The sequence below is a fragment of the Octopus bimaculoides genome, unplaced genomic scaffold, assembly GCF_001194135.2.
Source record: "Octopus bimaculoides isolate UCB-OBI-ISO-001 unplaced genomic scaffold, ASM119413v2 Scaffold_190964, whole genome shotgun sequence".
Classification (NCBI taxonomy): Eukaryota; Metazoa; Mollusca; class Cephalopoda; order Octopoda; family Octopodidae; genus Octopus; species Octopus bimaculoides.
This window is the reverse complement of record NW_026316409.1, coordinates 11,885-24,120: the sequence shown is the minus strand read 5'-3', so window position 1 is coordinate 24,120 and position 12,236 is coordinate 11,885. Positions and strand designations below refer to the sequence as shown.

The window sequence follows — 12,236 nt, the reverse complement described above, 5'->3', positions numbered from 1 at the left end:
CGTGTGAATTTTCTGCAACTCCTCTCTCCAATTCCCCTTTTTTTTTTGTGTGGGTGGCACATGAAGTGCACCATTTTGAGCGTGGCCATTGCCAGTACCGCCTGACTGGCCTTCGTGCGGATGACACGTAAAAGCACCCACTACACTCTCTGAGTGGTTCGCGTTAGGAAGGGCATCCAGCTGTAGAAACTCTGCCAAATCAGATTGGAGCCTGGTGTAGCCATCTGGTTTCACCAGTCCTCAGTCAAATCGTCCAACCCATGCTAGCATGGAAAGCGGACGTTAAACGACAACAAAATCCCTATATACTCTGAAGCCACAACATCTAAGCAGTATTTGTAGAAAATTTTGTTAAAAAGTTTCCATTTTTCTGGATGTTATGAGGCAACAAAGCCGGGGGTATATACATCTGTAGTAATGCCTCTTTATTTATACAATTTTTTCATTTCATGTTTATTTCATTCATTGGTTGCAATGTTCTCTCTCCTTCTCACACACATACACTGCAAAGCTTACAGATGGGCTACTGAATTGAAATCTCTGTGTTGCTTTGAGGGGAAGGTAAAACTTGACAAACTGCTTCTCCCTCTGTTGTTGGACTACCGTGATGTTTGTTTTAAAATGAGAGATTATGACTGTGATAAAATAATGAAAGCAATATTTACTAAGCAAGTGAGCACTTATTATACAAAGAAATAATTAGAAGTGAAATATAAAAATTATTTGAAATGGGAATCAAATGTGAATATATTATCAAAGGACTAGCAGAAAACTGCCCAGAGGGCGGTCTTTCTGCTAGTGTGTGTGTATATGTGTGTTTGTGTGTGTGTGTGTGTGTACAGGCATGCCTGTGTGATAAGAAGTTTGCTTCCCAGCCATATGTTCTTGAGTTCATATGTTCCTGTGGCTCCTTGTCTTGACATCATGTGATAGTTGTAAATGTGTCACAGTCATACAAGCCAAGCCATTCATTTCCAATATTGTTTGTGAACATGTCCAGGTATGGGATAGTATTATTTTGCTTGGAAACAGGTGAGGGTTGGTAACAGCTGTAGAAAACCTTCTACAAATAAATTCCATCTGACCCATGCAAGCATGGAAAAGTGGATGATGATGAGATGTATATGTACATTACACACACATATTACAGCAGGTACAATGACGAGGGTTCCAGTTGATCCAATCAATGGAACAGCCTGCTCATGAAATTAACGTGCAAGTGGCTGAGCATTCCACAGACACATGTCCCCTTAATGTAGTTCTCAGAAAGATTCAGTGTGACACAGAGTGTGACAAGGCTGGCCCTTTGAAAAACAGGTACAACAGAAACAGGAAGAAAAAGTGAGAGAAAATTGTGGTGAAAGAGTACAGCAGGGTTAACCCCCCCCCCCCCCCACACATTTGCCTGGAGCTTCGTGAAGCTTTAAGTGCTTTCGCTCAATAAACACTCACAACGCCTGGTCTGGGAATTGAAACCACAATCCTATAACCGCGAGTCTGCTGCTCTAACCACTGGACCATTGCGCCTCCACACACACACACACACACACACACATACACATAATATATATATATTTGTCTTCTTCTGTCTCTAGTGTAATGCCATTTAACTGTGCTGTGAATATCTTGGACTGCTTCTTCTATGATGGTGCTAAGGTAAGTCAAATCTATATAACCTTTGTATGCTTAGAAAACTTGTTATTGTATTATTGCTGTAAACCATGATCTGAAATGTTAAATATTTGCAGGAAATGATGAGGAAGAATGGGTTGAGAATAGCCTGTTGGCTTGTTAATTTACTAAGGAAGTTGTTGATTAGCCCTAGGTCAGCTCATTCCAGCCAAGACCATCAGATCTATTTATTTTGTCATGATATGTCAAGGATTACATTATTGGGTGTGTCCTTCCATTTTTTAAAGATTACAAGGAGACTTAGCTACTGTAATGTTGAGGCTTTCACGTTGGCTTCATGCCATAGAGGTTGAATGTGAGTTGAGTTACTTGTTGTAGAATTGAGTGATATAGCCATCATTATATGATTGTATCTACATATTTTCATCTTGCATTGTCTTTATTTATTTCTTATTCCAGAGAGAAGAAGCAGTGCCCATTGCTTTTGCTGGCCCTGCTAGTCTGATGAAGTGAAAGCATTTGAATTGAACTTAGAAAGCATGATATGGAAGTAATTCTAGAGAATGGTTGTTTCAGCATAGAAAAGATCGGGGTTGGTGAATTAAGTAAGCTTTGGTGGTGTGCTGGCAGAAAGTTTACAAGTTCAGAGTTGTATGTTATATGTGTAGTATGTGGTAGTTTTATTTTCAACTAATCCTTCAGTGAGCTTCCTTCCCTCATATCTCTGTATGATGATGACCATCATCTATCAGTAGTATTACAACACCTGTCATTGACTTTATTATAAAATAGGTTTGAATGTTATTGTAATTATAGCAGGAACATTCATGAATATATTAAGGAATGATTTGATTATTAAAAAGTATTTGCAGTATAATTTTACAGAGTTCCCTACACAAACTGTAATGTAATTTTCAATATTTACAATGAATTAAGCAAAGAAGACAAATAAAAGACAAGCCAAAATTGTGTCTTAAACCAGACAATCAAAAATGTTCTTAGTCTTCTGTTACCTAGAATATTTACCATATTTCTTGTGAACTGCCAGCATAACTGTATGTTTAAGAAGCTTCCTTTACATCTTCATGAATCTGTGGTACCCTGGGTAAGTGGTTTCTACTAAAGCTACAAGTTGAGCCAAGGTTTGTGAGTGATGTGTAGGAAACTGTATGGATTCCTTTCTGATGGATTGTATCTTGTTGAGGATTCTTTTTCCTTTCAAGGTTTTAAGTGCTGTATTTCCTTTGCCAATTAAGCTATAAAAAAAGTTTAGGATATGAAACAATAAAGGAGAAACTATTTAAATTCTTATTTTCAAAATTAATCAAAATAAGAGCAAGCATTGTCTTTCAATAACAATATGGTAAGAAAAGAGTTAACTGGTTATTTTGATTTGGTTATTTATGAAGCAAAAATGCATGAACTTTGCTTATCTTACTGCAGGTCATTTTCCAAATTGCTTTGACAATCTTAGAAAACAAAAGTGAAGAATTACTAAGCTGTCATGAAGATGGTGAAGCAATGACAGTTCTGACCAATTATCTGGAGAATGTCACCAGCCATGACTCCACAATGCCTGTTGTACTACACACTTCTTCAATGCCATCAACACCACAAAAGGTGAGTATTGCAGACCATTCTAAAAATCTAACTTCTTGGTCTGTTATAGTTTTGATATGATACACATTAACAGACATATTGTGGCTAAAATCTGTAATGGCTGATGCTGGGTTACAGACTATGTGGTCATGAGTTCAAATTTTAGCTTAAACAAAAAGTTCAGTCTGTGAAAATACATTCTGAGACTGAAGAAATGTAAGAAGTTGACCAATTTAGGGAGTACATGTAATCAAAGGATTTCTATTTCCATTGTTGTTAGGATTTGATCTACTTCAGTACAGCTGAATCATGTATCCTCTAGGTGTCTGTATAGACAGTGTCATATCTTTGATGATCAGATAAAAGTACATGTGAAAGACACATCTGATTTCAAACATTTTGTTTTACATTTTATTGAAAGATATTAAGGATCAACTTCTGGACAAGATTACCCTCTGGTTTCCAGCTCTGATCTCAAGACCTGTAATTAATGACATTTCTCACATTACCATTCTGCCTTTTTTCAGGCATTACATATCTTAGATTATACTATTCAGTGTCTTTTCCTTAAAGAGAGTTGAGTTTGATTTGAGTGGGATTTGGTCACTATTTCTTGCATTTCAGGCTACCATATAGTGTTGTATATGATTTTGTATTGGTTTGTCATTTCTCCATGTCACTCATGCCAACATACTATTATTGTTCTTTCCCTTGCATACAACCAAGACTTCTGTCATCTCCACCAACAATCTCAGAATACTGAGTGTCCTATCACTCCACCCCTTACCACACGTCTTTCTCATCACTATCATTTATGCCTCTGTTACTCTATGCTTCTCACTCTGTAAAGACGCAGGCAAGTGAGCAATATTTGGCATTGTGAAGCCTCTTTGGTTATGTCAAGGACATGGTTATCTCTCTAGAGCTGGTGTCATGAAAAATAAATCTCATATATTTTGAATGAGGTATATAATGTCAGTGAGGTTAAGGTACTGGACTACTGACTACATGATGATATGTTGAAATCTTGTTGTGGTAATCATTTGTGTAGATGAGTGTTTCTGACTAACCAAAAGAGATTTTATACTCACCGTTAAGTGGCCAGCACTAGGAAGAACATCTGACAGTATTATTCTATACATTTAAACTTAGAAAAGGGGTGGATATAATTTTTTGTGGGTATGTATTTATCACAGGCATGGCTGAATGGTTAACAAGTTCACTTTGCAGCCAAGTGATTTCAAGTCTGATTCCACTCGGTATTATTTTGGTCAAACAAAGTTTATTGAAACAGATTTTCTATAGCCAGTTGCCAACCCACAACTGTTTCCAAGCAAGCTAATATTTCCTCAATGGTTAAGCATATTTGTGCAGAATATTGGAAATGAATGATGCTGCTTGTATGACAGTGACAATCATTTACAACTATCACATGATTTCAAGACAATGAGACACATACACATTCACACACACATATACGTACAGATATGTATTAGGTTAGAAAGAAAATCCTATCACATTTCAAGAGAGGAAATAAATAAATATTTCTTTGCTCTTAATTTTTGTATTTAAACAAAATAATATTGCCTTCCATTACTGAAAACACAATCCTATCTATTTGCAAATTGTTGATCCCTCAAGCATTTGAAGCAAAGAAACACTCAACATCACCTCTTTTACTCTTTTACTCTTTTACTTGTTTCAGTCTTTTGACTGTGGCCATGCCGGAGCACCGCCTTTTAGTCGAGCAAATCGACCCCAGGACTTATTCTTCAGAAGCCTAGTACTTATTCTATCGGTCTCTATTGCCGAACCACTAAGTTACGGGGACATAAACACACCAGCATCGGTTGTCAAGCGATGTTGGGGGGACAAACACACACATACAAACATACACACACACACACACATACATATATATATATATACATATATACGACGGGCTTCTTTCAGTTTCCGTCTACCAAATCCACTCACAAGGCTTTGGTTGGCCCGAGGCTATAGTAGAAGACACTTGCCCAAGATGCCGCGCAGTGGGACTGAACCCGGGACCATGTGGTTGGTAAACTAGCTACTTACCACACAGCCACTCCTACGCCTATAAAACCTCTTCATGATCAATGAATTATTTCCCCTCTAAATAATGTTGCAATTATAGATGATAATCAGGTGGACCAAGGTTGAGAGAGAATAAGGAGGATGAGGTAAAACTGCCATATTGTGTGCTGTAATCTTTTCCTAAGGGACTTGAGCAATGTGTGCTCTTGCATTATCATCTGAGAATAACACTTCTATATGATTAATCAATGATGGGTGCTTTTTCTGCAAATTTTTGTGCAATGCTTCCAAATGACAACATTACTTTTCCATGTTAACTATTTGGTTAGGGTTTAATACAGTATGACAGATGACACACTTCATATCCTATCAAACACAGAACATAACTTTTACCATGTGTATCTAGATTTGTCTGTTTAGAATTGAGTGTCATTGCGCTGAATGTAACACAGTGCTGGTCACATGACACCAAACACTGGCTTCTGTCAGGTTATATAGGCTCTTTGTGATTCAGCTATCTGCTCTCTCTCTCTCTCTCTCTTGTTTGTGAGACTGTCTTACATTCATTTGTCAATATGCCTTTATCTGTTTCGTACACACACTCTTCATGTGTATATATCTTTATGTCTCTTATATTTCTGTTCTCCCATGTAGCCGTCAGTTGATGTAGCAGACCTTATAGATGAGAGTTACAGATGTTATAGTCACATAACAAATCAAGATATTGAAAAACTGCGGCTGAAATATCGCCTGAAAGTAGTCCAAGTAAGTGCTTTGTTAACTTCTTACAACCATACGTAACCAGGTCCCAGAACCAACTTGCATAATTGTCTTCACATCATTTTTGTCACTTCTTATAAAATGCCTCTATTCCCTGCATTAATTGGCTAAAAGGAAGAAAGTTGGGCTTTTTTTTAATTTTTGAATTCTGTCAAAATTTGGCAAGAAAATGTGTTGTTGTGTCAGCAGTTTGGAGTCATTTGATAGATTTACAAAAAATAAAATCCTGCGTAGAAATGAGTTTTTTTATTATTGTCACCGAAGTCTGGGTTTTGGGGATTACTTATTATCAATAGCATGTCCAAATGGTTCACCTTTTTATCAATTGCATATATGAATAGTTCAGCTTTTCACTTAAACATTCATCATCAAAAGATCAGGCTGATGTAAAAAAACAAAAAATTGTTAAAACTCTGTTAAACTTGATGTTCTGTTTGACCCTGTATTTCTATTTGTTGCATTTCTAGAACATTGAGGACAGTACAATGAAGAATATTCTTCGCAGTGTAGCATCAGAGACAGTGTTTGAAGGGAAGGAACTTGAAGACTTATACATCTTGTTTCGAGTAAGTTTTTTGAAATTCTTTGTGGTATGGTCAATGGTAGTACCATATTCAGCCTTTAGCTACCATTAGACAAAATGAACAAATGTGTAACTCTTTTGTTACCATATTACTGTTTCTTTCAATTAATTTTTAATATAACAAAGCATTCAGTAAAATAACTTAGTTATCATTAAGCTAGTGTTAGGAACATTAATTGTGACTAAGGTTTGGTGGAAGATTTATTTGAGAAATTTTGGAAACAATACATTTGTACTACAGAGCCAGAGGTGGTTTCTGGCAGGTTAATATCAAGAGTTAAACAGTTGTTGGACCTGTAGAAATATCAGCCAATGTTTGGAACTAAATTGCCATAATGGTTTTTCTCTTCTGTATGTGAATAAAAGATGGCTTGGTTATGGCTGGAATGATTTTTTATCATTGGTCTCTTTGATCAAGGCTTCTCTGAGTTTAAACAGCAACTAACTGACTGTGTGAAGAAGCCTCTTTGTTGTCGTTTTATTTGCTAGAAATAACAACCAAATCTCCTTCAAATTACATATTCCCACCTTAGAAAAGGAAGAATGAATAGTAAAATGTAGAGTTGATATTTGGTTTAACAAAAACATTGGATGATCATGGATCACATATCTGCTGAAACATAGATATCCTGGATCAGGATTTCTTAATCAGGGCTGCCAATGAAGATAATCAACAAGAACAGCAGATGTCGAAATGATAATGTACATAATTTCTTCCTCCAGCATCAATAAAGTCACCTGAAATTGTAGTGGGTTTGACCCTTTAGCACACAGGTTACTCTCACAAATGCAATGCTTGTTTATTTACATAATTTTGAATTAATCATGCATTATCTTGTAGCTAAAACATTTTCCTGTGATTCCTTAGTTTTAGAATGACATTGTAGGATAGATGTGGGAGACCAGATCTGGCCAGTTTTGACATAAAACTGGTTGAATAGTTAAGTTAGTTATGGCTATTTTAAATGCTAAAGGGTCATATCATTAAACTGTATCTGCTCCATTCATAATATTATTCCTTCTCCATTTAAGGCAGCAAGCTGGTAGAATTGTTAGCATACCAGACAAAAAGCTTAGCAGTATGTTGTCCATTTTTACGTTCTGATTTCAAATTCGACTGAGGTTGACTTTGCCTTTCATCCTTTTGGGTCGATGAAATAAGTACTAATTGAGTATTGAAGTTGATGAAATCAACTTAGCTGCTTCCCCAAAATTGCTGGCCTTGTGCCAAAATTTGAAACGTATATTATTTCTTTTCCCATTAATGTTTTGCCTATACCTTTCTTTGCTTGTATTTCCTGCTGCTAATAACTCAGCTGTGAAGTAGGAAATTCATTTAAACAAACTAATTAAGTACTGTCTTCACCCTAATTTATTTAAGCACCAGAATAATAGTTCATGTTTTCAGTTGCCTAAGTTGATATTCTGGGTTCAAATTTCTTAGTAAATTATTTTTTTTATAAAATATTTACCAGTTTAGAGGGTAGAGGGAATGGCTGTTATACTACTACTACTTGTAGAGTAGTAGTGTGAACTATCAGCCACATGTTCAGAGATCTAGCACCATATCCACATGGTTGTTGTACATCTAATAGGAGATGGTGCAAATAAATCCTTTTTTATTCTTTTGCTAGTTTCAGTCATTTGCCTGAGCCTGTATTGGAGTTCCTGTGCCTAGAAGTGCCTAATTGCAGAGGCACTAAGTTACAAGCACATAAGGAAACAAAATCTGAAGTGCTGTTACATTAACACAGACATTCAAGTTCATGCATACACACAAACATGCACACGCATGCACAGACACACAAACAGGAAGTGACAGCTTCCGTCTTCCAAATTCAATTATAAGATATTGGTTGGCCTGGCACAAGGTGCTGCACTTGGGACAACCTGAAATCAAAATGATTCCAATCAGATTTCTTAACCACACAGTCATAGCAATCTTAGCAGGAGTACAATACTACAAAATGTTTAAATTAAATCATATTAAATCTTAGTCTGAGTGGTTTTCTGATAATTCTTTCTTTTAGGTTACATACAACATTAGAGTAGGGACTGTTTCTAAGTTTGTTCTACACTTTAAGTTGTATTTCAGTTCAGCTGAGTTAAGTATCATTTGAAATTCTTCTGTTTCAGAGTTAAAAAAGAAAACTGAAAATTGATTTGAATAAAACCCTTTATTTTGTTGTTTTCTTTGCAGGAGGAGTATTTAACATCATGTTACTGGCGGACCAGTCAACAACCAGTGGATACCATTGATAAATTTGACCCATCACGTCCATACTATGAGCAGTATAAAGTAGACTTTGATCAGTTTAAGACCATGTTTTTTTCCCTTTGTCCATGGGCTACCGGAAACCATGCAGAAAATCTGACTCTGAGGGCATTCAGGGTGAGCAAAATATTTCCCACAGCAGAAGTTTTGCTTTAATTTTGAGCTTTTGTATACTTTAACTATATGTCATTATTCAGTTTTATTTCAAGGTTTCAAACTGAAAATCTAGGAAATACTTTTGTCAATTACAAAGTATGACAAGTAAAATAATGGAAGTATTCTAAGATTATAACTGTTTCAGTGATAGGTGATTCAAATCATTTAACATAGTATAAAATATATAATCATGAATATAAATAATGATTATGTAATTTTAAGCTATATTAATTGTGACCCATCTCTCATCTCCTCAAGAATGAATAAACTAATCAAACATATCCTCCCATGCATTAACCACTATTTGCATAAGTGCTGGCTGACATAACTGCCTGTATTTCACAAATCCCCTTTAATATACTATATATATATATAATCACACACACGTCAACAAACAACTCTGAACATTTCTCTCAGTTTTCTTTTCCCAATCTTTCTGGATTGTTCTCTGTTGTGGATCTCAGTAAAGACTCTATTCATACTCTGCTCCCTGTCATGTCTTTACAAAGAGCTCTAATCACAAATGTAACAACTACTTAGAGCATAAAGTTTCCCTTGCAGAATGAGTAAAAAGGAATTTGGTACCTGAATGTGCATTAGAGAGGAGCAAAAAATGCAACTTTCGAAATTGGTAACCAAGAATCGATATTTTGTAGCAAATGAGGATTAAAAGAAAGGTGTATAAAAAACTTTGCAGTTAAATATCTCTTTTTAGGCTCTGCGCCACAATTGAAAATTTTCAAAATCATTATTTTTTGGTTGAATTTTGGATTTCATGGATTATAAGTCATAACAAATACATATTTCTACATAGCAGAGTGCAAAACAGTAAATATAGTGTCCTTAAGAGGTTGCATATCAAGTTTCAATACAGTTGACTAATATCTTGAGGTTCCGCATTGACTATAAAGAGAACGGGAGTGTGAACTTCTCTCCAGTGCTGCTGCAACAATCATTGCATGTGCACATACGTCGTATGTGTGTGAAGTTTTCAGCTTTGTTCCTTGACTTTAGGCCATTGTATTAAAATTAATGATCATGTTAAATTTAGTGATGACTCATAAGCCAATAACGTGTCATGGTACTGAATGCCCAATATTTGGTACTCCATGTGATCTTAACGAGCAAGTTTTGCTAACTTACAAGGATGTGTTAAAATGTGTTTTATTTGAACGAGAAAAAGAAAAGAATGTAATTAAGAAAGATCCTTCAATTAAACAAATTGTCAAGATTGTAGCAGAAAAGATAATTCTTCTTTGGCAAAAGGCATCCATCCAACTGAAAATCTTTTATTTAAAGTACGAAGCATTACTAAAATCTGAAAAATAGAAAGAAATGTGCCATCGTTTCAAACAAAGTGTAATGTGTTTAAAAACAATGCAACAAAAGACTTATTTGACATTTCCTGTTGCAAGTGCAACTCCTTTAAAAACTGCAATTGAAGTATAGACAAAAAAGTACCACAGAGAGAACAAGATTTTTTACAGGATCTGCAGACAAATCAAGAAATGATCATTGGCAGAATAGGTCAAGCAGTATCTAAACAACATTCAGAAGTAGATTAGAAAGAATTGGCCAGATCACAGTTGCCCTTCTACATCAGCAAAGGAAAGTTTAAGATTTTCGGTTTAACTGACTCAGTCGTAACACAAAGTATGAATGTCTTTTGCCAAAGAAGAATTATCTTTTCTACTACAATCTTGACAATTTGTTTAATTTATTTCAATGTGTGTGTAATCTAGACCTCTTGTAACGCATATAATCAGTGACCTAGTATTAAAAATAATAAAGAAAACAGAGTCGAAAAGTCTGTTTATTTCTCATAATTTCAAAATTTCAAGTGCGTTGCGGACCCTGGAGATATAAATTTTAGAGCTTGAGATTTTAATACTCTTGTTTTTAAAGGATTTTGCTGAAGAAAATCAATTCATAACAATGAATGTAAAAAATAAAATGAGGAATGGCAAACATGTTAATTGATTTTTTGCTCATTATTCAAAATTTTAAGTGGGCTGCAGATCCTGAAGATGTAAATTTAAGAACTTCAGATGTTAACACAGTTGTTTTTAAAGGGTTTCGCAATAAAAAATATATCCTTGAAAACGTATTTTGAAAATCTGTGTAAAAAGTACCTTTCTCGCTCCACCCTAATGTGCATGTGTGCATTTCTGTGTCAGTGTACAGATATGTACGAGTGCTTGGTCAGGATTCACTGACAAACACTGCAACTTATAATACAACAATCATTTATGTTTCTCTCAACTCCCAAACTATGGACCCTCCCTCACCCACCTCTCCTTGTGTTATTCTTAATATGCTTCTCCTCACAAGCACTTCCTCTTAAGAGTTATCCCTGCAAATGCCACCCTCTAGAACTCCTCACCAGTCTGCAGTAATTTAAACCCCCAACTTCTCTAGTCTATGAGGAATTCACTTCCAAAAAACCATTAGGTTTTGACGCTCTTCTCTTGTCTAAACTCAACTACTTTATGACTTCTTCATATTTCAGTTTTTGGATGAAAATAAAGACTATATGATTAACTTCAAGGAATTTGTCTGGATTCTGGGCATTGTTTGCAAAGGTGAACTGGCTAGTCGTCTTAAACTACTTTATCAACTACATCAACCGCCTGCCCTCCTTGGCTCGGAATCTTTGGAGATTGAAACACCTAAGTCAACATTATCTGGTAAGATTCCTAACTGCTTTTCTTCTTCACATGTTAAATTACAAGCAATGCACAAGCTTCCAATAATTGCCTTGTTCCTTGATCATTTCCTGACTTTAATTTTGCAGATAATGTCTGCTTCATAGAATGTTCTTTTCAGACACAAGGTCTTTGAAATGCTATGAGTATTGTAGAAATAATAATAATAATAATTTCTAACAAAGATATGAGGTATGTTTCAGTTGATTAATCAATAAAGGTCTTGACAATATAAGGTGTTGGATCTTCAGTACTTTGGGTATATATGTGTCTTTGAGACCAGCAATGAATGTTGTGGCAGTTAGTGGTGAAGCTTCAGTCAATGAATCTCTTGAATATGATTCATAACTTTCCTATCATTTGCTTTGCGAACATGTACACACATACACACCTCTGTGTGTACACACACACACACACACCAACACACACACACACACACACACACACA

General features: G+C 35.6%; 1 protein-coding gene across 1 annotated transcript in view; it reads left to right on the top strand.

Annotated features, from left to right (window-relative positions):
* Window positions 1–12,236, top strand: part of LOC106882132 (TBC1 domain family member 9) — a 31,992-nt gene that overhangs the window by 9,162 nt on the left and 10,594 nt on the right. The window contains exons 9-14 of the mRNA XM_014932697.2: window positions 1,596–1,656; window positions 3,076–3,252; window positions 5,944–6,054; window positions 6,537–6,635; window positions 8,853–9,044; window positions 11,593–11,770. Coding sequence (XP_014788183.2) covers window positions 1,596–1,656; window positions 3,076–3,252; window positions 5,944–6,054; window positions 6,537–6,635; window positions 8,853–9,044; window positions 11,593–11,770 — 818 coding nt within the window. The remainder of the gene's footprint in view (window positions 1–1,595; window positions 1,657–3,075; window positions 3,253–5,943; window positions 6,055–6,536; window positions 6,636–8,852; window positions 9,045–11,592; window positions 11,771–12,236) is intronic.